Here is a 27232-nt window from a genome sequence, read left to right as displayed (position 1 = left end):
CGCTGTCAGCGGATCCTCCAAGTGCTCCCGCAGAAGAGGAAGAAGCAGACTGCGCGTGCGCCGTAACAGTATCCCCCTTATGGACAGATTCCAGATGTCCCAAGACAGACAAATGAACTACATACTCCCGAAACAAGGGAGGGCAGAGGGGAGAACTGGTGGTGGGTCGCCGGCCCAAGTGTCTCAGAAGCCATCGGGGACAAGTCTGGTGGCGACGGCGAGTAGACTGCCGCTGCGGCCGGCGAGGTGGACGACCAAGGAACGGTTGACTTCTTGGCCGTCGGGAAGGCGGACGCGAGTGGTGCCGAGGTGCGTCCCGCTGGAAACAAAGAGGAGGGCGGCGCCGTGGTGCGTCCCGCTGGAAAAGAAGAGGAGGACGGCGCCGTGGTATGGCCCGCCGGACACGAAGAGGAAGGCACATCGTCGTCTGAGGCGAAGAGGAACAGGAAGACACCGTCGTGGAAGCAGCGGACATGGGCGGCGTGGAAGCAGCGGACGTCATCGGCGGCGTGGAAGCAGCGGACGTCATCGGCGGCGTGGAAGCAGCGGACGTCATCGGCGGCGTGGAAGACAAGGAGGACGGCTGATGATATGATATATGACATATTTTACATCTTTTCCCCTTAGAACATGCCCAGAAAGGAGTAGGAAGAAGCAGAGCTTATTTAATCTTACCCCCTTTCCATTTCAAAGCAATTAGTAACACATTGTTCGCCTCATGCTCTTATTTTGTAACACAATTTTAATCAAAATCAATGAATGATAAATGGAATTCCATCCATCCATTTTCTACCGCTTGTCCCTTTCGGGGTCGCAGAGGGTGCTGGAGCCTATCTCAGCTGCATTCGGGCGGAAGGCGGGGTACACCCTGGACAAGTCGCCATCTCATCACAGGGCCAACACAGATAGACAGACATTCACACTCACATTCACACACTAGGTCCAATTTAGTGTTGCCAATCAACCTATCCCCAGGTGCATGTCTTTGGAGGTGGGAGGAAGCCGGAGTACCCACGCAGTCAAGAGGAGAACATGCAAACTCCCCACCGGGATTGAACTCAGGACCTTTGTATTGTGAGGCACATGCACTAACCCCACTGCCACCGTGCTGCCGATAAATGGAACTGTTCTTTGAAATAAATACACGTACACATATAAAATAAAAAAAGAAAATAATAGTAAAAGCCCTGGCATATGTGTATAATAATACATTTGTATTGTAAAGTAAATAAATGAAATAAATAATAAAATCAAAACTGAATAAAGGGGGAAATAAATCAACTTCATAATTAGAGCAAGGGATGTTTTTTAACTTGTGTAAAGTGCTACATGAATAAAGTGTGCTTGATTGATAAAATAATAATATATTTTACATTCTAGTTAGTGCTTTATAGTTTAATTTTAAACGTAACGAAAATGCTGTACACGGTAGTGTATGTAAACACTAAAGAAAAATAATAATCCTGCTGCAATTTTACTAAAAAAAATGACAATAATAGTAATAACCCTGGCATATGGGTATAATAATACATTTGTTTTGTAAAGTAAATTAATTAAATAAATAATACAATAATCAAATCAAAACTGAATAAAGGGGGACATAAATTAACTTCATAATTAAAGCAAGAGATGATTTTTTAACTTTTGTAAAGTGCTACATGAATAAAGTGTGCTTGATTGATAAAATAATAATATATTTTGCATTCTAGTTAGTGCTTTGTAGTTTAATTTTAAACGTAACAAAAATGCTGTACACGGTAGTGTATGTAAACACTAAATAAAACTAAAGAAAAAAAACAATCCTGCTGCAATTTCACTAAAATTTTTTTTAAATAATAGTAATAACCCTGGCATGTGTGTATAATAATAAAATTGTATTGTAAAGTAAATAAATGAAATAAATAATACAATAATTAAATCAAAACTGAATAAAGGGGGGTATAAATTAACTTCATAATTAAAGCAAGGGATGTTTTTTTACTTTTGTAAAGTGCTACAAGAATAAAGTGTGCTTGATTGATAAAATAATAATATATTTTACATTCTAGTTAGTGCTTTGTAGTTTAATTTTAAACGTAACAAAAATGCTGTACATGGTAGTGTGTGTAAACACTAAAGCAGGCCTGGGCAATTATTTTGACTCGGGGGCCACATTTAAATGATAATAATGATAAATGGGTTATACTTGTATAGCGCTTTTCTACCTTCAAGGTACTCAAAGCGCTTTGACAGTATTACCACATTCACCCATTCACACACACATTCACACACTGATGGCGGGAGCTGCCATGCAAGGCGCTAACCAGCAGCCATCAGGAGCAAGGGGTGAAGTGTCTTGCCCAAGGACACAACGGACGTGACTAGGATGGTAGAAGGTGGGGATTGAACCCCAGTAACCAGCAACAGTCCGATTGCTGGCACAGCCACTCTACCAACTTCGCCACGCCAAAAAATTTGTCTGGGGGACGGTATATCTACTTTTTTAGGAACACTAATACAAAACATCACAATAATGTCTGATTGAATGCTAAAAACGTTATGACAGCCTTAAAAAACTTAATGGAATTGTATTTTTTCTATGAACGATAAAACACTGAATATTGACAAAAATGTGAATGTCACACCCCCTTTCGATTGACATATTTTATAATCAAGTGAAATGCAACAAAATTTAATTAACAGTCAAATATGAACGCAAAGGGTACAAAATAAACCCACCTACAATCTGATATATTGTCTATTGTATGTTTTTTTTTGTTGTTGTTGTTTTTTTTATCCAATTTGTTTTTTTTGTTGTGATTTTGTACGGTGTCCTTGAGTGCCTAGAAATGCACCTTATAAATAAAATGTATTATTATTATTATTATTATATCTGATACATCACTAAGCTTTAGACCTTTGTTGTGAAAATCTCCTTCCGCGTCTGTGGAAACGCTTCCCGCCCACACTGCTTGGTGCCTCGTCTGAGCTGCTGTGACGTAGATGACCATAGTAACTAATTAGATGACCATAGTAACTAGTAGATGGCAGGTGAGGCGGGGCCTCACCTGCCATCATGGAAAAAAAAAAATCTAAAAAAGAAAAAATTTTTATTAAATTGTTATATGTATTTAGTGATTATACTATAAAGTTATTTTCCGTTTAACTTTACCAGTTTTAGATTATTTTTATTCAAAATCGCTGAATTTTCACATTTGCCGTTCAAATGCTGAGAAGAGACGGTGCGGTGATCAGCGGCCAGTTGAGGCACGTCACTCAGTTGTGCCTCAACATGGATTGTGGACTCGACTAACTGCTGGTCTGCTGTGCAGTGAGACCGTATTGCTATATGAATTATATTATACATTTCCATAGTTTAGTTAGCTGAGGTATATAATGTACAGTGTATTTTGTCAACAACTGTATGTGTGTAACGTATTTCTTGTGCTGAGCAATCATAAAACTGCTGCGAAGACGCACTGTGTGAGGCTCGCGTAACCCCGTCTCCTGGTGCCGGTTATTGCACCTCCGCCGCGGACTGCACCCCCCAACGGGAGCGCCACACCAACCAAAGCCCAAACCCAAACCCTCCACGTGCAAGACCGAATCCACCCCAAAAAAAGTCACTTAAAAAAAAGCCAAAAAGTGCAAAAACAACAATGCTCGCGCCGGAGGAGCCGTGAACGACTGCAGGGACACAACATTAGGTACACCTGCAGACTGCAGCACGGATTTCATATTTCATTCATTCACAACTCCTCCAACACGAACACCACTGTTCCCGCACTGATAAGTAAAGGTAAGACCATAATAACGTTTTTTTTAATTAAATGTGCTTTTTTGAGTGATACAGTTTGTATATGTGTAAAGTTAAAGTTAAGTTAAAGTACCAATGATTGTCACACACACACTAGATGTGGTGAAATTTGTCCTCTGCATTTGACCCATCCCCTTGCTCACCCCCTGGGATGTGAGGGGAGCAGTGGGCAGTAGCGGCGCCACGCCCGGGAATAATTATTGGTGATTTAACCCCCAATTCCAACCCTTGATGCTGAGTGCCAAGCAGGGAAGAATGCTGGTATGAGTTTTTAAACATAACCTGTTAACTGCTGCCAATCAAATGGTGAATAAGATACTCTTTAGGGTTCATATGTTTGTAAATCTGACTGTGATGAAGTCAGTGCCTCACCAGCCATCAACCTCACCGCACGTCACTGATCATTTATAAGCGCAAATTCCAACCATTGAAATAGTTTGTATAGTTCAAGACTTACGGTCATTAGAAAACATCACTGCACATCATGCACTTTCCATCTTACAGATCTAAAAAAATTATTTGGGAATGATTGAAAAGCTTAACGGGCCGCATGTGGCCCCGGGCCTTAATTTTCCCAGATCTGCACTAAAGAAAACTAAAGAAAAAAAAACAATACTGCTGCACTTTCACTAAAATCCTGCAAGTGGCGGTAATGCGCATCACAAGGTAGTTGACAACTGAAGAAGAAAAAGCGATAGCGGCCATATTTCTTGTAGTTGGCGCCAAAGCAAACACAACAAGGGACGAACAAACGACACACGAAGAAGAAAGTAGTGACTTTCGATAAAGTCAGCCAAACGTTTTGTTAATTTGTTAAGCAATACGACCCAAAAGGAAAAAAAAACAGGCACATTTATTTTAGAACACGTTGTAGAGTCGTGAAATAAGAAATAAGAGTTTCATTTTGAAGGAAAAGAGACCATTGCTATGACGGAAACAATCAACAGACGGTATTATGCTAATAGGCATGTCGCACCTTCCCTGTCTCTGGCCAAGGGAATTAGCAGCAGCCGCGTCCGCGCGCCTGCTAAGCCAGAAGTGTCGGGAGCGCGCGCGGATTGTCCACCGTCTTCGGTCCATGCCAACTCTCACGTCTCAAGTCTTATTAATATCATCTTCATCATCATCCATCTCCACGGGGTGCCTGCGGATCCTCCACGACCACTGGTAAGTATCCACTCCACACGCATATGTCACTTTTAAAGTCACAATGCCGTACTTAACAATAACAATGGCAGACGCTGCGCATGGCTTGCATGTGATTGTTTGTTTGTCAACATGCCAAACTACTTTCATGTGAACTGGCATTGTTTTGGAAGAAAACTCCCCATTAGGTGCTGGGACTTATCTCGCGTGTGTAAGTGCAGGGGCTTTTTTTTTTTTTTTTTTTTTTTTGGTCCTGTGACCATCTGGATGCGCACAACTGTTGCACACGCAAGCGTTGACTGTAAACAAACTGTAAACAACGTATTCGCACAACATTCAGGTTCAGGTTTCAGCTTCTCTTTCTCTACTTCTCTTTGTTTATAATGTTTATAATGTCTATTTTCTATTTCCTGCTGGATCTACTCTCTATTTTATGCTGCTGCTGTCACATATACTGTATATACTGCAATATTGTACATGGGCATTGGTATATATTGTATATATGTTATAGACATAATATAATATATATGTATATATATTATTCTGTACACATGTATATATTCGTATGTATGTTAGATTTTTTATCGCTATATTACCGTATTTTTCGGAGTATAAGTCGCACCTGCCGAAAATGCATAATAAAGAAGGAAAAAACATATATAAGTCGCACTGGAGCCCGGCCAAACTATGAAAAAAACTGCGACTTATAGTCCGAAAAATACGGTAGTCTATTTATACCTGCATTGTCCTTTCCATCCTTACACTTTCCATCATTGTAACTGAGCTAATGTGTTGAACAATTTCCCTTGTGGATCATTAAAGTTTGTCTAAGTCTAAGTCTAATGAGCTCACCTGCAAAATTAGGACAATTTGGCTTGTTGTTGTCATTTTGCAAAAGTTTGCAGGTCATCAAAAACGAGTAACGTGTTGTTGTCCAGGAGAGACAGCAATAGTAGATTGACACCTGGTGCCCTCTGCCCCGTTAATATGAGGGCGCATTCGACCTTTCCACCTGTATGTTGTTGAGCTGTCAGCAGAGCTTACGGGCCTGTAAGCTTGACAGACATGTGTGCCCTCCTGCTGGGGCCTCCTTCAAAATGACTGCAAAGATACACACATGACAGAGCCGCTTTTACCGCAACTTTGAACCGGAAACGTACAAGTTTTTGTATGTAAAATGCAGAGGATTATTAGACCGTTTACTGTACAAGGCAAAATAAGAGCCCACTATCAAAGACATAAAAACACCATATAAATAAGATTTCATTTTAAGAGCATTAAAAACAACACGATAATTGTAGTATCTCAATTTATGAGCTTAATTGGTTCTGTGACGGAGCGCTCAACTCAAAACACTTGTATCTCAAGTTATTGTCTCCCATTGAAATTAATTGAAAAATCAATTTAGGCGGCGGTTGGCCACCCAAAATAGCACCGTTTTACAAACCCCGTTTCCATATGAGTTGGGAAATTGTGTTAGATGTAAATACTGTATAAACGGAATACGATGATTTGCAAATCCTTTTCAACCCATATTCAATTGAATGCACTACAAAGACAAGATATTTGATGTTCAAACTCATAAACTTTATTTATTTTTTGCAAATAATAATTAACTTAGAATTTCATGGATGGAACACGTGACAAAGTAGTTGGGAAAGGGCATGTTCACCACTGTGTTACATGGCCTTTCCTTTTAACAACACTCAGTAAATGTTTGGGAACTGAGGAGACACATTTTTAAGGTTCTCAGGTGGAATTCTTTCCCATTCTTGCTTGATGTACAGCTTAAGTTGTTCAACAGTCCGGGGGTCTCCGTTGTGGTATTTTAGGCTTCATAATGCACCACACATTTTCAATGGGAGACAGGTCTGGACTACAGGCAGGCCAGTCTAGTACCCGCACTCTTTTACTATGAAGCCACGTTGATGTAACACGTGGCTTGGCATTGTCTTGCTGAAATAAGCAGGGGCGTCCATGGTAACGTTGTTTGGATGGCAACATATGTTGCTCCAAAACCTGTATGTACCTTTCAGCATTAATGGCGCCTTCACAGATGTGTAAGTTACCCATGTCTTGGGCACTAATACACCCCCATACCATCACAGATGCTGGCTTTTCAACTTTGGGCTTTTTGGTCCGGAGGACATGACGTCCACAGTTTCCAAAAACAATTTGAAATGTGGACTCGTCAGACCACAGAACACTTTTCCACTTTGTATCAGTCCATCTTAGATGAGCTCAGGCCCAGCGAAGCCGACGGCGTTTCTGGGTGTTGTTGATAAACGGTTTTTGCCTTGCATAGGAGAGTTTTAACCTGCACTTACAGATGTAGCGACTAACTGTAGTTACTGACAGTGGGTTTCTGAAGTGTTCCTGAGCCCATGTGGTGATATCCTTTACACACTGATGTCGCTTGTTGATGCAGTACAGCCTGAGGGATCGAAGGTCACAGGCTTAGGTGCTTACGTGCAGTGATTTCTCCAGATTCTCTGAACCCTTTGATGATATTACGGACCGTAGATGGTGAAATCCCTAAATTCCCTGCAATAGCTGGTTGAGAAAGGTTTTTCTTAAACTGTTCAACAATTTGCTCACGCATTTGTTGACAAAGTGGTGACCCTCGCCCCATCCTTGTTTGTGAATTACTGAGCATTTCATGGAATCTACTTTTATACCCAATCATGGCACCCACCTGTTCCCAATTTGCCTGTTCACCTGTGGGATGTTCCAAATAAGTGTTTGATGAGCATTCCTCAACTTTATCAGTATTTATTGCCACCTTTCCCAACTTCTTTGTCACGTGTTGCTGGCATCAAATTCTAAAGTTAATGATTATTTGCAAAAAAAAATGTTTATCAGTTTCAAATATGTTGTCTTTGTAGCATATTCAACTGAATATGGGTTGAAAATTATTTGCAAATCATTGTATTCCATTTATATTTACATCTAACACAATTTCCCAACTCATATGGAAACGGGGTTTGTACAATGTCCCGCTACATCAGGGGTCTCCAACGTTTTTTCTACTGGGGGCCACACAATGAAAATTGAAAGCATGCAGGCGCCATTTTGATACCTTTCATTTAATTTTGATTCCCGAGCGTGGCCATCACTGCTGCTCACTGCTCACCTCACCTCCCAGGGGGTGGAACAAGGTGATGGGTCAAATGCAGAGAGTAATTTCACCACACCTAGTGTGTGTGTGACTATCAGTGGTACTTTAACTTTAACTTTAAAACCATTAGGGCTCCACTGAATTTTGGTGAATGTTAAAGTTCTCGGGGACCCAGAAGGGTCTCAGTCATTAAAGTTTTAAAAATAAGTCATATTAAAATGTTTTTACTTTCAACATTTGCACGTCTATAGATCAACTACAGATCTATCAGTTGCCATAACGTTTTTGTTTTGTTTTTGTTGTATTGTTGCGCTTGTAGCGTGAAAGCAAGACAACTTGAAGTATCGTTTGACACACAAAAACGTGTGCGTCGTTTATTCCTCCAACAACCAGAATGAAGGAACGCTTCCGTCACAAACCCTCCAAAATGGCGGGAACAACAAACCCCCACCTTTGGGAGAATTTCCTGACGGCCACTTAAAGGGGCCACACTGAATTACTCACTCTTAACTGCATACTGTATATGAATGTAAACAAGAACAACATTGTTATGTGCACAATAGAACAATGGCAGTGAATAATGAGGACAAAGTCAAGTAAACAGGTGTGGTGAATTATGTCCTTAAATCAACCGCTACAGTATGTCCTTTTTTTCTTCTTCAAAGAAAACCCAGTTTTTTATGGCAAAAACACAAAACATGCAATAGTTTCCCCAACACATTTTTCAAAATGGAATATTTGATGGGAAATAATTGGAGCCTTAAATAGGTAAATAATTCATAACAACATTGCTTTAGATTCTTTTTTTCCAGTTAAAAAAAAAAAACACTAAAGGTCTCGGGGATCGAAAAGTGCCCCATTCATAAAAGAGATAAAAATAAGTCCTATAGTATATATTATTTTTACTTCCCACACTTAAATCTCTTGATTAACTTAGGAGAAATCTGTTGATTATAGGTTTTTATTATTTTACGGTCTTTTTTAAATAAATAAAAAAAACTGCCTGCATTGCAGCTTTGTCTTATTAGTGTCAGGATTGCAACTTTTTCTTTTTACATTACACCTGTTTGCTCTTTAATTCCAACTTAAATGTTGTTTTTTTGTATTAGTATTTTTTAAATAGGCCATGGGTCGTTAAAAAAAATAACTGCAAGCCGCAAATGGGCCCCGGGCCACACTTTGGACACCCCTGCTTGACATGTTTTATATAAGAAATATTGTAAGAGAACAATGCAATAGAACATAGTTCTTCACCTTTTTGACCTTGGGGCCCAACCTTTTGACTACAGAGGGGCACAGGGCCCACTCAAATATTAATTACAGTGCATCTGGAAAGTATGCACAGCGCTTCACATTTTCCACCTTTTGTTATGTTACAGGCAGCCTTATTCCAAAATGGAATAAATCAATGTTTGTCCTTAAACATTCTACAGACAATGCCCCATAATGACAATGTGATTTTTTGTGTGCAAATGTATTAAAAATAAAAAAAATAAAGTTTGCATGCACATGCAGACATGCTCGATACTTTGTTGATGCACCTTTGGCAGCAATTACAGCCTTGAGTCTTTTTGAATACGATGCCACAAGCTTGGCACACCTATCTTTGGGCAGTTTCGCCCATTCCTCTTTGCAGCACATCTCAAGCTCCATCAGGTTGAATGGGAAGCGTTGGTTTTCATCCAGGATGTCTTGTGCATCTTAGTCTAGTCAGGGAGGTGATCAAGAACCCAATGGTCACTATGTCAGAGCTACAGCATTCCTCTGGAGAGAGGAGAACCTTCCAGAAGGACAACCGTTTCTGCAGTAATCCACCAATCAGGTCTATGAGATATAGTGGCCAGACCGAAGCCATTTCTTAGTAAAAGGTTTGCCAAAATGCACCTGAAAGACTCAGACCATGAGAAACAAAATTATCTGGTCTGATGAGACTAAGATTGAACTCTATATGATAAAAACTAAAGCGCATGTCTTTGGAGGTGGGAGGAAGCCGGAGTACCCGGAGGGAACCCACGCAGTCACGGGGAGAACATGCAAACTCCACACAGAAAGATCCCGAGCCCGGGATTGAACTCAGGACCTTCGTATTGTGAGGCACATGTACTAACCCCTGTTCCACCGTGCTGCGCATGTAAACTTTATTTTTTTAATTTTTAATACATTTGCACACAAAAAATCACATTGTCATTATGGGGTATTGTCTGTAGAATGTTTAAGGACAAACATTGATTTATTCCATTTTGGAATAAGGCTGCCTGTAGCATAACAAAAGGTGGGAAATGTTAAGCGCTGTGCTATGTTCTATTGCATTGTTCTCTTACAATATTTCTTATATAAAACATGTCAAGCAGGGGTGTCCAAAGTGTGGACCGGGGCCCATTTGCGGCTTGCAGTTATTTTTTTTAACGACCCGTGGCCTATTTAAAAAATACTAATACAAAAAAAACAACATTAAAATTGGAATAAAAGAGCAAACAGATGTATTGTAAAAAGAAAAAGTTGCAATACTGACAATAATAAGACAAAGCTGCAATGCAGGCAGTTTTTTATTTATTTAAAAAAGGCCGTAAAATAATAAAAACCTATAATCAACAGATTTCTCCTAAGTTAATCAAGAGATTTAAGTGTGGAAAGTAAAAATAATATATACTGTAGGACTTATTTTTATCTCTTTTATGAATGGGGCACTTTTGGGTCCCCGAGACCTTTTAGTGTTTTGTTTTTTTTAACTGAAAAAAAGAATCAAAAGCAATGTTGTTAAGAATTATTTACCTATTTAAGGCTCCAATTATTTCCCATCAAATATTAAATTTTGAAAAATGTGTTGGGGAAACTAATGCATGTTTTGTGTTTTTGCCATAAAAAACTGGGTTTTCTTTGAAGAAGAAAAAAGGGCATACTGTAGCGGTTGATTTAAGGACATAATTCACCACACCTGTTTACTTGACTTTGTCCTCATTATTCACTGCCATTGTTCTATTGTGCACATAACAATGTTGTTCTTGTTTACATTCATATATGCAGTTAAAAGTGAGTAATTCAGTGCGGCCCCTTTAAGTGGCCGTCAGGAAATTCTCCCGTGTGTAGTGAAGCATGTTTAGCTATTCCTCGTCCTGCAGCGATAATGCTACTTGAGAGAAATTTACTTTAATTGTCGCCATGGAGGCGAGCATTACTGATTTAGAAGTAGCTAAAACACTGAAGACTGTGGATGGATGGATGTCAGCCGCTAGCTAGCTAGCCACGTTTTAAAGCACCTCTTGCTGTGCGGCATTTCAGTGTTATAACTTCACCTTTATCGTTAGTTTTTAAGCCAAAATGCGTCCATTATCCCTTTTCTGTCTACACACTGTCTGCTTGTAAGTACTCCGTGATTGTGCGCTGCCGAACATGCTCCTCTGCTTGTAAAACCAGCAATGTCACGACGTGATAACAGCGCGCCGACATGCCCATTAATTTAAAAAAAAGGAGGGGGAACCGGTATTTTTTAGAGGCGGTATAGTACCTTTTTTGATTCATTAGTATCGCGGTACTTTGCTAGTACCGGTGTACCATACAACCCTAATTGTGACACATATTGGAATTGGGGGTTAAATCACTAAAAATGATTCCCGGGCGCTGCACCGCTGCTGCCCACTGCTCCCCTCACCTCCCAGGGGGTGATCAAGGGGATGGGTCAAATGCAGAGGACAAATTTCACCACACCTAGTGTGTTGGTACTTTAACTTTAACTTAACTTAATATGCTGTATCTCCCTACTGGGTGGTGGGAGTACTGCATGCATGAGCCACCCTGTTTTGAATGGTTTCATCAAGCCTATTTGGATGTTGTTCGGCGGGACAAATTAAAAGCTTTAGATGTGACCCGGGGGGCCGGCAGTGGAATATACCTGCCATAGGAGGCTATGGTAACCGCTAACCGCAAGTTGGAGCTCATGAACATAAAGGATGGTTGATCGATACAAATATTGACAGTAACGAATCGATACCAAGTATAATATCATTATTTGGTCAATACTACTGTGGATAGATCAAATATTTTTGGTTATCAAATTTTTTTTTTCTTTTTTATTTTTTTTATTTTTATTTTTTTTTATTAGATCAACATAAAAAACACAAGATACACTTACAAGTAATGCACCAACCCAAAAAACCTCCATCCCCCATTTACACTCATTCACACAAAAGGGTTGTTTCTTTCTGTTATTAATATTTCTGGTTCCTACATTATATATCAATATATATCAATACAGTCTGCAAGGGATACAGTCCGTAAGCACACATGATTGTGTGTGCTGCTGGTGCACTAACATTTTCATTAATTACTATTTTTTATGTAATTGTTTTTATATTGTTTTACCTTCTTTTTTATTCAAAAAAAAGTTTTTTATTTATTCATCTTATTTTATTTTATTTTTTTAAAAAGGACCTTATCTTCACCAGACCAGGTTGTCAATGAAATTAGATTGTTTAAGGGGTTCTTAAAACCAGGTCCAGACCAGATTATGTCCAGGTCAGCAACACACACCTTCATTTATGTACACTGAAAATTAGGGAACACAACAGATTGCATGTAATCTATAAACAAAATTACATTTACAAAATAAGCATTTATGTACAGTCCAGATTATGTCCAAGTCGGACTCAGCAACACACACCTTCATTTATGTACACTCAAAATTAGGGAACACAACAACGGATTGCATATAATCTATAAACAAAATTACATTTTTGTTAGTGTTTACCAACTCAGCAAATTAGCTCTTGGACACAGGAGGACTTAAAGGGCAAAAAACTAATGATTTAAATCAGAGCCAATAGTAGGAAGTACTTTAAATATGTATTTGATATTGTTATGTCACCATCCTGGTTTTTGTCTGATTATAATTGTGATAAAAAATGTAATCATTCAGCAGACAAATTAGGAGCATTCATAACCCGTTTTTAAACAATTCTATTATCATTTAAATACCAAATAATATATTGTGATGTATATTGTTATTGCAGGAGGCTGCAATATATATTGTGACGTACAAAACCCAAAACCAGTGAAGTTGGCACGTTGTGTAAATGGTCAATAAAAACAGAACACAATGATTTGCAAATCCTTTTCAACCTATATTCAATTGAATAGACTGCAAAGACAAGAGACTTAATGTTCGAACTGGAAAACTTTTATTTTTTTGCAAATATGAGCTCATTTGGAATTTGATGCCTGCAACCTGTTTCAAAAAAGCTGGCACAAGTGGCAAAAAAGACTGAGAAAGTTGAGAAATTCTCATCAACCACTTATTTGGAACATCCCACAGGTGAACAGGCTAATTGGGCACAGTTCGGTGCCATGATTGGGTATAAAATCAACTTCCATGAAACACTCAGTCTTTCACAAACGAGGATGGGGCGAGGGTCACCACTTTGTGAACAGATGCGTGAGCAAATTGTCGAACAGTTTAAGAACAACATTTCTCAACAAGCTATTGCAGGGAATTTATGGATTTCACCATGTACGATCCGTAATATCATCAAGAGGTTCAGAGAATCTGGGGAAAATCACTGCACGTAAGCGATGATATTACGGACCTTAGATCCCTCAGGCAGTACTGCATCAAAAAGCGACATCAGTGTGTAAAGGATATCACCACATGGGCTCAGGAACACTTCAGAAAACCACTGTCAGTAACTTCAGTTCATCTGTAAATGCAAGTTAAAACTCTGCTATGCAAAGCGAAAGCCATTTATCAACAACACCCAGAAACACCGCCGGCTATGTCGGCTCGAGCTCATCTAAGATTGACTGATGCAAAGTGGAAAAGTGTTCTGTGGTCTGATGAGTCGACATTTCAAATTATTTTTGGAAACAGCGGACGTTGTGTCCTATGGAACAAAGAGTAAAATAACCATCCAGATTGTTCTAGGCGCAAAATTCAAATTTTAGTGACAGGTTGTACTAAATTAAGTTGGTGTAGTCATGTTTGACACCGGTTTTCATTGCCATTGTCGATGTTTTGCAACTAAGAAAAAGGAAAAGTGTGGGATCATGTTGAGCTCATTGCACCAAATAAGCTCAATGTTCTTTTTTTCCTGTTAACTTTTTGGCTCATCGACCAAAGTTGTGCATTACATATTCCTTTCTGCACAGCTATTCTTAAAAAAAAAAGATTATATTTATTCACTTATTCTTTATTACTATTTATTTTATTTGCAGATCAAATATAGTCACCTTTTCAATCCAGCAGGTGGCGCCATTATGAAACAGCAGCACAGTGTCAGTGTCGTGTCAATACAGTCAGTAAGTGTGCCACACACTCACTGACTAGTTTACGATGTCATTTGCATACATTGGCATTCAGTATTTCTTTACTGGCGCTTTGAAATGATAAACAAACCAGCAGCCCTTTTGTTTAAAGTAAATGTCAATATTGAAGGGCAAAAAGAACCTCCTTTTTGAGTTTAGGGAAATAAACTTTGCTTTTAAAATCCCCCAAAACGAATGAGCCCTGTGACCAAATTACCCCGGCAGATTGTCGTAAACGATGTCCCTGGGAGTGTCAACTTAATCCGAGTCAACATTTTCAATTGAGGGGGGAGGGGGGTGCTTAACTTTGGCTTAAATTCTTTATCCGTCACTTTAAAACAAGCACTTCAGTCACATGATACTGGAAAGTGAAACCACTTCAAAGCACAAGATGACCTGAATGGCCGACACAGAAACTTGAATGTTGTGATTTAATACATGCTTAATACATATTTTAAAGTTATTTTATGTTATAGGGAACCTCTGTAATAATTGTTGCCACTGCATGAAAACAAAAACAATAAAAACTACTTTATTTAGTCATTTTCTGATGAGAACCGGCATCCTCTGCAGTGCATTTGATTTTGGTCTATTTCATTTTTTTCGACATTTTGGAAAGAAATAGCTCTCTTATGAAAAACATTAATGTTGGTATAGGGGCGGTATAGCTCGGTTGGTAGAGTGGCCGTGCCAGCAACTTGAGGGTTGCAGGTTCGATCCCCGCTTCCGCCATCCTAGTCACTGCCGTTGTGTCCTTGGGCAAGACATTTTACTCACCTCCTCCCAGTGCCACCCACACTGGTTTAAATGTAACTTAGATAATGGGTTTCACTATGTAAAAGCGCTTTGAGTCACTAGAGAAAAGCGCTATATAAACATAATTCACTTCACTTTACATTAATGTCCACTGCAGAGGACGCTGGTTCTCAGGAGGATCTTACACTCCTTGGTGTCAATATTTGGTAGATCTAATGACATTCAATACAAGAGCTTTATCTAATACAGTGGAACCTCGATTTACGAACTTTTAATTGGTTTTTGAACATGAACATGTTGTAGCATGAACAAAAGTGCCTAATGTTGTAAAAGATTGCGCACTTTAAGCAATATAATGTACAGTATATATATATATATATACATATATATATATATATATATATTTTTTTTTTTTTAAATTAATTTTTTAAAATACGATGCCACAAACTTGGTGCACTGGCAAGCTTTGCAAGTTTCGCCCATTTTTCTTTGCCCATTCCTATTTGTAACACCTCTCAAGCTCCATCATGTTGGATGGGAAGCGTTAGTTTTTATCCAGGTTGTCTCTGTACAAGGTGGGGCTTTGTAGCTGTCCCCAATAGACTCCAAGAAGGTTTGGTTGATTGAGACTTGTATTAGTAGGTTGCACAGTGAAGTACCGTACATATTCCGTACAATTGACCACTAAATGGTAACACCCGAATAAGTTTTTCAACTTGTTTAAGTCGGGGTCCACTTAAATTGATTCATGATACAGATATATACTATCATATATACTATCATCATAATACAGTCATCACACAAGATAATCATCAGGGTGTATACATTGAAACATTTACATTATTTACAATTCGGGGTGTGGGGAAGGGGGGGTAGGTTTGGTTGTTATCATCAGTCATCAACAATTGAGAACAGAGAAATGGATATTGAAACAGTGTAGGTCTGACTTGGTAGGATATGTACAGCAAGTAGTGGACATAGAGAGAGAGAGAGAGAGAGAGAGAGAGAGAGAGAGAGAGAGAGAGAGCGAGCTCAGAAGGCATAAGAAAAATATCTGCATTTGATTATTAACAACAATCCGGGGAGGGTGTTAGTTTAGGGTTGAAGTTGCCTGGAGGTGTACTTTTATTGCGGTTTTGAAGGAGGATAGAGATGCCCTTTCTTTTATACATGTTGGGAGCGCATTCCACATTTGTTAGATCGGAATCTGGGTTTAACGTGGTTAGTAGAGCTCCCCCTGGTGTTGTGGTTATGGCGGTCATTTACGTTAAGGAAGTAGTTTGACATGTACTTCGGTATCAGGGAGGTGTAGCGGATTTTATAGACCAGGCTCAGTGCAAGTTGTTTTACTCTGTCCTCCACCCTGAGCCAGCCCACTTTGGAGAAGTGGATAGGAGTGAGGTGGGATCTGGGGTGGAGGTCTAGAAGTAATCTGACTAGCTTGCTCTGCGATGTTTGGAGTTTAGATTTGAGGGTTTTGGAGGTGCTAGGGTACCAGGAGGTGCATGCGTAATCGAAAAAGGGTTGAACGAGAGTTCCCGCCAGAACCCTCATGGTGCTTTTGTTGACCAGAGAGGAGATTCTATAGAGAAATCTTGTTCGTTGGTTGACCTTTTTGATTACCTTGGTTGCCATTTTATCACAGGAAAGATTAGCCTCTAGAATAGAACCTAGGTAGGTGACCTCATCTTTCCTGGTGATAACAATGTCACCCACTTTTATAGTGAAGTCATTGACTTTCTTAAGGTTGATGTGTCCTGCTGGCCCCACTATGGACTGGACTCTTACTATTATGTTGGATCCACTATGGACTGGACTCTCACAATATTATGTCAGACCCACTCGACATCCATTGCATTCGGTCTCCCCTAGAGGGGGGGGTTACCCACATATGCGGTCCTCTCCAAGGTTTCTCATAGTCATTCACATCGACGTCCCACTGGGGTGAGTTTTTCCCTGCCCTTATGTGGGCTTTGTACCGAGGATGTCGTTGTGGCTTGTGCAGCCCTTTGAGACACTTGTGATTCAGGGCTATATAAATAAACATTGATTGATTGATTGATTGATTGACCCAAACAGGATGGATTCTGTTTTATCAGGGCCAAAAACGTGTCTTATCTCTAGACAAAAAAACAGACCAATGTAGTGAAGACAAAGCAACACACACATTAGACTCAAACTGTGGTTTTAGACAATATATTACTAAGTGGAACCTCGATTTACGAACCCCTCTGTTGACAAACTTTTCGGTTTTCAAACTTTTTTGCCGCGACAGATGTGCTTCAGTGTGAAAACAATGTGTCTGTGTACGAACGCTTCATTCATTCATCGTGTGTCTCTTTGGCAGCCATTTAGGGCTTGCTTGCATTGAAAAGATTGAGAGAGTCGGCTTCCCGCCGCAGCAAGTCTCCAATAGGTTTTTTTGAGTCACAGGACTTTTGAACGGAAGTAGACGAAGTGGTGGGCCACCAAACCAATATGGCTACTGTGCAGCAAGAATCGCACAAACTCTGATTAAGCAAGGGACTTAGCTCTTACCACTAAAAGCAGATACGAACAAACAATGCAATGGAATCCATCCTTATACGTTACCAAAACTAGATTGGTTGAGTGATCTCAAGGATTATCTGTCGGTCGCATTCCCAGACATGTTGAACTGTCCAGACGTCATTCTTTACGACAAAACGGATGGAAACCTGGAAATGCATGGAGGCCTACAACTTACTTGTGTGTGGTTGGACCAATAAAATCAAGACTTCTCTGGATAAAACATGCATCTTTTTTGCTCGGGGAAGGTTGCATTTCATGATTTAACTTTGCGCCTACAGCCATGTTTGTTGCTTTGTTCTTGTTGTACGCGCCATTTACGAGTAGCGTGTTTTTCCCCGTCTTAATCAAACTGTAACTACATAGGTCAACATTGTGTTTGTGCTGAAAGCTTCATTTATGATTGTTGTCTTTAATAAATACTTAACTCTTTAAGGTTTTGCTCACATTTGCTTTATTTTATCTAGTTGGTGAAACACTCGTAGAAAACGTGTTTAAGAAATACAAATAATATCAAGATAGTACTTAAATGAGAATGAATAAACATTAAAAGTAGAGATCTCCGATAATATCGAGCTGCCAATATTATCGGCCGATAAATGCTTTAAAATGTAATATCGGAAATTATCGGTATCGGTTTCAAAAAGTAACATTCATGACTTTTTAAAACGCTGCTGTACGGAGTGGTACACGGACATAGGGAGAAGTACAGAGCGCCAATAAACCTTAAAGGCACTGCTTTTGCGTGCCGGCCCAATCACATAATACCTATGGCTTTACACACACACAAGTGAATGCAATGGTCTACAGCAGTGATCCTCAACAGGCGGACCGCGGTCCATGTCCGGACCCAGCGACGTGTCCGTCCGGACCCAGCACGAATTAGAGTAAAAAAAAAAACAAAACAAAAAAACATTTTTATTATTATAAAAAAATATAATAATTGTATTCATCTGTGAGTTATCGCTAGCGCAAGTCAACGTTCTTCGTTGTTTTTAATCAAATATCTCCACGTTTCGTTTACACTTTTCGTGTCTCACTCACTCCGTCTCTCTCTCTCTCTCTCTCTCTCTCTCTCTCTCTCTCTCTCTCTCTCTCTCTCTCTCTCTCTCTCTCTCTCTCTCTCAGAGAGAGAGACGGAGTGAGAGCGAGAGAACGCCACTCTGATTGGCTAATTCCGGGGTATGGGTTGTCATCTCTATCACAACGACGCGCTGATAGGCTGTTACCACCTGGGTCATACACATGTGCAGTGCACAGTGCATGGAACCTTTCGCTGCAGGCACACAGTTGTCTCGTATCGCTAATTCGCTAACTGTTCACTCGTCAGTCACTGAATGTGAATCAAATCACAATGGCATGCTCCAAGTTGGCTCAGGCTGGTAAAAGAAAGGTGGACAGGGAAAACCGACGTTTCAAGGAAGAATGGACAGAGCAATATGTTTCATCCTAGGTCTGGTACTGCAAGTACCAGACCAATGTGTCTAATATGCAACAGTACTGGTGCTCTGGTGAAAAGTGAAAATCTGAAACGTCACTATCTGAAAGAGCACCGCGAATTTGAAGAGACATTTCCTCATGATTCAGAGCTAAGAAAAAAAAGAAATCACGAGGCTGAAAAAGTCATATGAAACATCAAGCAAGATTTTTGTTAAATCTATGACACAACAACAAATAGCAACAGAGCAGTAATGTGCGGTGAGGTTGATGGCTGGTGAGGCACTGACTTCATCACAGTCAGATTTACAAACATATGAACCCTAAAGAGTATCTTATTCACCATTTGATTGGCAGCAGTTAACGGGTTATGTTTAAAAGCTCATACCAGCATTCTTCCCTGCTTGGCACTCAGCATCAAGGCTTGGAATTGGGGGTTAAATCACCAAAAATTATTCCCGGGCGCAGCGCCACTGCTGCCCACTGCTCCCCTCACCTCCCAGGGGGTGATCAAGGGATGGGTCAAATGCAGAGGACACATTTTTTCAAAGTTCTTATTTATTTTTGTTTCAAAGAAAATATTTCATGTATTTTATTGGATATTTATTTTATTTTTGTTAATTTTAAGAAAATGTTAAACTACCTACCTCCTGCTACTATATAAGCTTGACCGATAATAAACGGACCCAGCCTGTTTAAAAAAAAACATTTGTGGACCTTCAAGATTTGTACTTGAGGACCCCTGGTCTACAGCCATACAGGTCACACTGAGGGTGGCCGTATAAACAACTTTAACACTGTTACAAATATGCGCCACACTGTGAACCCACACCAAACAAGAATGATAAACACATTTCGGGAGAACATCCGCACCCATACTTGCCAACCCTCCCGGATTTTCCGGGAGACTCCCGAAATTCAGCGCCTCCCCCGAAAACCTCCCGGGACAAATTTTCTCCCGAAAATCTCCCGAAATTCAGGCGGAGCTGGAAGCCACGCCCCCTCCAGCTCCATGCGGACCTGAGTGACGTGTCGACAGCCTGTTTTCACGTCCGCTTTCCCACAATATAAACAGCGTGCCTGCCCAATCACGTTATAACTGTAGAATGATCGAGGGCGAGTTCTTGGTTTCTTATGTGGGTTTATTGTTAGGCAGTTTCATTAACGTCCTCCCAGCGCGGTAACAACACACAACAACAGCAGTCGCGTTTTCGTCTACCGTAAAGCAGTTCGTCTGCCGTAAACAGCAATGTTGTGACACTCTTAAACAGGACAATACTGCCATCTACTGTACATGCATATGTGACAATAACATCTAGGGCTTTTAGAGAGTGCAGTGCACAACTGCGCACACAACAAGGAGACGAAGCAGAATGCATCATCAGAGAGGGTGTTCAGCATGGTTAGAAAAATAGTGACAGAGAATAGAACAAGGATGGACAATTCAACCCTTAACTCAACAATGAGTAGATGAGTCTTATGTGTGTGTGTATATGTGTAAATAAATGAACACTGAAATTCAAGTATGTTCTCTTATTTATATTATATTTTTATTATATATATATATATATAATAAAATAAATAAATATATATATATAGCTAGAATTCACTGAAAGTCAAGTATTTCTTATATATATATATATATATATATATATATATATATATATATATATATATATATATATATATGAAATACTTGACTTGGTGAATTCTAGCTGTAAATATACTCCTCCCCTCTTAACCACGCCCCCCAATCACGCCCCCCCCCCCGACCAATTTTTTTTTAACATGCCTCAAAACAGCAGCTTGGAATTTGGGACATGCCCCCCCCCGAGATAATCCTGATACCCACTACAACTATGGGAAATACTATACTTTGATTTTCACAAAGTGCATTATTTTTTTATTTTTTTTAATCATGCCTCAAAACAACAGCTACAAAAACAATGAAGGCACACAGCTTCAGTCCAGAGTATACTAGAGTAATAAAGTACACAATAACATAGTCCTCCTTTAGTGCAAGTCTACCTGGTATACTGTAAAACAGGAAATTATAAACTGGGCTCAATCTGCCCTGCTCTAACGTATTCGTATGAGTAACATAAATGTGCTGCAAGCTAGTGGTGAGTGCTTGAAGTGGCCTACCAGTCAGTCAGAGCTTCTGAAATGCTGCGCTGAGACAGGGCAGCTCCGCTCACTGCAAGCTGCAAAGTGTGCGCCATGCAGGGCAGACTATCCACACCAAACTCCACCGTAGCTTTCACCTTGGGGTAGTTTTTGTTGTGTTTTTATTTTTTCTGTGCGGAGTCTTTAAACGACAACTGTGTGGTACTACTTTTTTTCGGTGTTTGCTTTTCATCCATCTTCCGCTTGTATCTCCTTATGATTCTTGAAGAGGTGGGAGATCAAATTGCTCGTATTAAAGGAAGACGTCTTGGTTCCTCTTTGCATAACCAACTTTTTGCAGTCATTGCAAATTGCCAGTTTTTTATACGTCAGACACACTTTAAAATAATCCCAAACCATAGACATGCTGTCATTAGTCAGTCACCGAGCGAGCTCGCTTGTTAGCCACAGCTACAGCACCGGCAACAACACACTCTTGTTGTTGTTATGCTCCGCTCGCGGCGGTTTGATGGGGTCATCAAGCGTCGCCAGTAAACCTCTCATGCTGCAGTCGTCAACTCCTGTGTTGTGTGTGGGAGAGGGGAGGGGCTGCTGACTGGGAGACGCAACTGCTCTGTACTTCTCCCTACGTCCGTGTTTTACCAGATATGTACCGCTCCGTACAGCTGCGTTTTAAAAAGTCATTAATTTTACTTTTTGAAACCGATGCCGATAATTTCCGATATTACATTTTAAAGCATTTATCGACATCTCCAGTTAAAAGTATATCAAACAAACCTTTAACGAAGGGATCGCTGCAAACTTGGACTGGAATGATTTGTTCGAGAGCTACTTTTCTCATCGTCTTTCGTCAAATTTTGCACTCTTTCGCCCTTCTTGATTACCTTGCAAGGAACTCTGAAGAAACGTATATCTTTTTCAAGATTTTAACAAATTCCAACAGCCTAAAACAACGCAAGCATAGGGCATTTTTCTTCCAGAAAGGCAAAATGCCGCCCAGAGCGTTATGACAACAGACGCTTGCTGGCCCACCACTTCAAGCCTCGCATAGTTAATGAGCCGGACGCCACGTCAGGTGACTACAACCTGTTGTGACAAGAGATACCTTTTTTCACAGTAGGAGGAGGAAACCTTCTCCTTTCAGCGTGTCTGTCCAGCGCACACCCAAGGCTGGAATATACTCTTAGATTGCGTCCTCTCTGCGTCCTCTCTGCAGGCGTCTTGTTTGATTGTTTGATAGGGGGTGGCGCCATACGTGTAATTCTCCTCCATAACACAAAGGAGCAGTGTTTTGGAAGAGAGCTGTCCTAGACTAGATATTTACATTCTTGTCAAGAGTGATGACAACTACATAATCAACATTTTTGTCTACACTGGAACTAATCATTCTGAATCATCAGTTTACTTTTAATGGACGTCTTACTTATAAAATTAGATTGATTGATTGAAACTTTTATTAGTAGATTGCACAGTACAGTACATATTCCGTACAATTGACCACTAAATGGTAACACCCGAATAAGTTTTTCAACTTGTTTAAGTCGGGGTCCACGTTAATCAATTCATGGTAGAAGAAAATGCATATGTGAAGATGGACTGTGCAACTTCTGAACGATTTGCAGCAGAGGACGTTATTATTATTTGTAACGCTATATGTTACTGACGTCACATCCGGCTCACGTCGCGCCCATTACATATGCGTGGTGGTCAAGCTAGCTCTGCTCGCAATGGGTAATAGGCGCCATTTAGCCTTTCTCGAAAAGAAAAAAAAGCCCTGTGCTTGTGGTTTTTTCGGCTGTACGAATCGTTCAATTCGCGAAAAGGATAAAAGTGTTTTCAGAGTTCCTCAAGAGGTAATTAAAAAGAGTGGAAGAGTGCAAGACTTTACGAAACGACGAGAAAAGCAGCTCACACTCCAGTCCAAGGGAGCACAGTCAAAGATTGCATGAGTTTGCAGTGATTTAATTTGATTTGATTTAATATATTTTTATTTTAAATATGCAAAAAAACAAGAGCAAGCCTGATCCAATACAGAGCTATAGCCTTAACAGCCATTATAACGAAATGAAAACAATGGAGAATAAAAAACGAAAAAAAGATGAACAAAATGAGCAATGGACTTTCTTTTTTATTTTTTTTCACTTTGTTACAAAGTTTGTTTGTTTGATATACTTTTAACGTTCATTGTTTCGCATTTAAGTATTATCTTGATATGATTTGTATTTCTTAAAGAGTTAAGCTTTTACCAAAGGCAGCAATGACGTCACATCGTGACATTGCTGGTTTTACGAGCAGAGGAGCATGTTCGGCAGCGCACAATCATAGAGTACTTACAAGCAGACACAGTGTGTAGACAGAAAAGGGAGAATGGATGCATTTTGGCTTAAAAACTAACGATAAAGGTGAAGTTATAACACTGAAACGCCCTCAGGAAGTGGTGCTTTAAGACATGGCTAGCTATCTAGCACCAAACATCTATCCCCAGTCGGTGTTTTAGCTACTTCTAAATCACTAATCGTCGCCTCCATGGCGGCAAATAAAGTGAGTTTCTTACAAGTATCATCCCTGCAGGACGAGGAATATCTAAACATGCTTCACTACACACCGTAGGAGGATACAATAGCTCACCGGCGTCACCGCTAACAAAAGCTAGCGCGCTTGTATGTAAACAAATGCCATGAATGGATCTACACCTGACATCCACTGTAATTATATCATGTACAAGAGCGTATCTAGTTGATACTACTATGATTACATCGATATTTTTCATTCTCACAAAATCTTTTTTTCCTTTTTAAAGGGGAACATTATCACCAGACCTATGTAAGCGTCAATATATACCTTGATGTTGCACAAAAAAGACCATATATTTTTTTAACCGATTTCCGAACTCTAAATGGGTGAATTTTGGCGAATTAAACGCATTTCTATTATTCGCTCTCGGAGCGATGACGTCACGTTGTGACGTCACATCGGGAAGCAATCCGCCATTTTCTCAAACACCGAGTCAAATCAGCTCTGTTATTTTCCGTTTTTTTCGACTGTTTTCCGTACCTTGGAGGCATCATGCCTCGTCGGTGTGTTGTCGGAGGGTGTAACAACACGAACAGGGACGGATTCAAGTTGCACCAGTGGCCCAAAGATGCGAAAGTGGCAAGAAATTGGATGTTTGTTCCGCACACTTTACCGACGAAAGCTATGCTACGACAGAGATGGCAAGAATGTGTGGATATCCTGCGACACTCAAAGCAGATGCATTTCCAACGATAAAGTCAAAGAAATCTGCCGCCAGACCCCCATTGAAACTGCCGGAGTGTGTGAGCAATTCAGGGACAAAGGACCTCGGTAGAACGGCAAGCAATGGCGGCAGTTTGTTCCCGCAGACGAGCGAGCTAAACCCCCTGGATGTCTTGGCTCACACCGTCCCTTATGCCACCGAAGATGATCAAGAGAAGAATATCGACCTTAGCTTCCCTGGCCTGCTGACATGAGGGTATGTCTACAGAATATATTAATTGATGAAAATTGGGATGTCTGCACTCTCAAAGTGCATGTTGTTGCCAAATGTATTTCATATGCTGTAAACCTAGTTCATAGTTGTTAGTTTCCTTTAATGCCAAACAAACACATACCAATCGTTGGTTAGAAGGCGATCGCCGAATTCGTCCTCGCTTTCTCCCGTGTCGCTGGCTGTCGTGTCGTTTTTGTCGGTTTCGCTTGCATACGGTTCAAACCGATATGGTTCAATAGCTTCAGTTTCTTCTTCAATTTTGTTTTCGCTACCTGCCTCCACACTACAACCATCCGTTTCAATACATGCGTAATCTGTTGAATCGCTTAAGCCGCTGAAATCCGAGTCTGAATCCGAGCTAATGTCGCTATAGCTTGCTGTTCTATGCGCCATGTTTGTTTGTGTTGGCATCACTATGTGACGTCACAGGAAAATGGACGGGTGTATATAACGATGGTTAAAATCAGGCACTTTGAAGCTTTTTTTAGGGATATTGCGTGATGGGTAAAATTTTGAAAAAAACTTCGAAAAATAAAATAAGCCACTGGGAACTGATTTTTAATGGTTTTAACCCTTCTGAAATTGTGATAATGTTCCCCCTTAAAAAATTCATAATATGTTTATAAACTCAGTAAATATGTCCCTGGACACATGAGGACTTTGAATATGACCACAGTATGATCCTGTAACTACTTGCTTTCGGATCGATACCTAAATTTGTGGTATCATCCAAAACTAATGTACAACAGAAGAATAAGTGATTGTTACATTTTAACAGAAGTGTAGATAGAACATGTTGAAACGGAAAATAACAGTAAATTAACAAGTATATTAATAATACAATTACAGCTTGTCCTTTATAATTTTGGACAAAATTATAGAATGATAAATGACACAATATATTACTGCATACGTCATCAGACAAATTAGGAGCCTTTGTTTGTTTACTTACTACTAAAAGATAAGTTGTCTAGTATGTTCACTATTTTATTTTAGGACAAAATTGTTCTTTGATTGTAATAAGAAACATATGTTTAATGTACCCTAAGATTTTTTGTTAAAATAAAGCCAATAATGCAATTTTTTTGTGGTATCCTTTATTAAGAAAAGTATCGAAAGGTATCGAAAAGTATCGAAATACATTTTTGTACCGGTACCGGTACTAAAATATTGGTATCGGGACCACCCTACACTGTATTCATTTTGCCATGAGATTAGCAAATAGAGGGGTTCGTAAATCGAGGTTCCCTTGTATTGTGCCCTAACAAAGACAACACTCCTGTTTGTCCTCCAGAGGGATGAAACGAAAAAGAACGTATGTCCGTCATCACAGCAATGAGTGAGTCGTCTTCCGTTCACTCTGCAAAGCTTGTTTCCTTGGCCCACTCGCTCTCCGGACTCGGCCTCGACGCCGCCAATGGAGGCCCCCCAGCTGTCAGCCTGCCTAACAATGACAAGCCTCCTCCTCCGGTACTGACCCATCTGTCCATGTCTTCATCTTATGTCCTACAGCTTTTCTTACGCGTCCTCTCCTGTATCATATCTCCCACTATGTAGGAGTCCGGCATCGACCTCGGGCCGGGGATTTTCTTTGCCGACGGCAAGAGAAAGGTGGATTACGTTCTGTGCTACAAATACAAAAAAAGGCGAGCATCCAAGGCCCGCCTTTCTATCGCGTCCAATGGTAGCATCTCAATACCCATGCCGGGTTTATGGGAAGCGGACCCGGAGTCGGGGGACGCTGGAGGAGCTCCTTCAGGAGATGTGGAGGAGTCAAAGCTCACCGAGGAGGAGAAGGCTGTGATGAGGGAGGAGTTTGAGGCCGGCCTGCTGGACGCTGGACTGCAGCTAGAACGTGATAAAGAGGTACGTACTGCAACCACCCTGCTCTCTAGGACGCTTTACTTTTCTTTCGACAAGACCCTTATGGGTCACGCTTAAGTAAAGTGAATGTAAATCCTGTCACTGGACTGCTGCCAAACAGATCAAGGATGAGTGAGAGTCTGAAGTTGAGGGCACTCAATTGTGTCCCTGCAAGAAGCAATGGATTTACAACACAGTTTTGCCGTAAATAATGTTTGAGAGCTCATCATGGGCCAGATCGTTTTTCAGAAGTGCCACAATAGTAAATTAAAAGCAACAATTAATTGTTTTATTCAATTAAAGAACATATTTTATTAATACGCTGTTGCTTAGGTTATTCGTTTAAAAAGTGTAATCAATAAAAAAAATTGATAAAATCCAAACCGCGTCGAGTGCTCGTAACTTTAAATACGCAGACATAGTTTCTGCAAGGCCGCTGAATGAGAGCGGTGGTGTGCAGGTACTGTGATCTATATGGCGGGGAGTTTGAAACAATAACCTCTTAAAATGAAGGTGGAAAAATAAGGAATATGTAATAAATGCTTAATTAAGTATAACAAAAAGTCCAAAGTGTGAAAATGTGAACAGAGAAACCTCAGAATAATTTTTTTTTTGCTGGTTTACCGCCAGGAAGTTT

General features: G+C 40.2%; 1 protein-coding gene across 2 annotated transcripts in view; it reads left to right on the top strand.

The window, feature by feature from the left end:
* Nucleotides 1–4822: 4822 nt before the first annotated feature.
* The window catches only part of ano2a (anoctamin 2a), a 78930-nt gene continuing 56520 nt past the window's right edge, over nt 4823–27232 (top strand). For both annotated transcript variants that reach the window (XM_072911848.1, XM_061925025.2), the window contains exons 1-3: nt 4823–4963; nt 26027–26202; nt 26290–26598. In XM_072911848.1, coding sequence (XP_072767949.1) covers nt 26050–26202; nt 26290–26598 — 462 coding nt within the window. In that variant the 5' untranslated portion in view covers nt 4823–4963; nt 26027–26049. The remainder of the gene's footprint in view (nt 4964–26026; nt 26203–26289; nt 26599–27232) is intronic.

Source organism: Nerophis lumbriciformis, linkage group LG29 (genome assembly GCF_033978685.3).
Source record: "Nerophis lumbriciformis linkage group LG29, RoL_Nlum_v2.1, whole genome shotgun sequence".
Taxonomy (NCBI): Eukaryota; Metazoa; Chordata; class Actinopteri; order Syngnathiformes; family Syngnathidae; genus Nerophis; species Nerophis lumbriciformis.
This window is presented reverse-complemented; position numbering and strand designations above follow the sequence as displayed.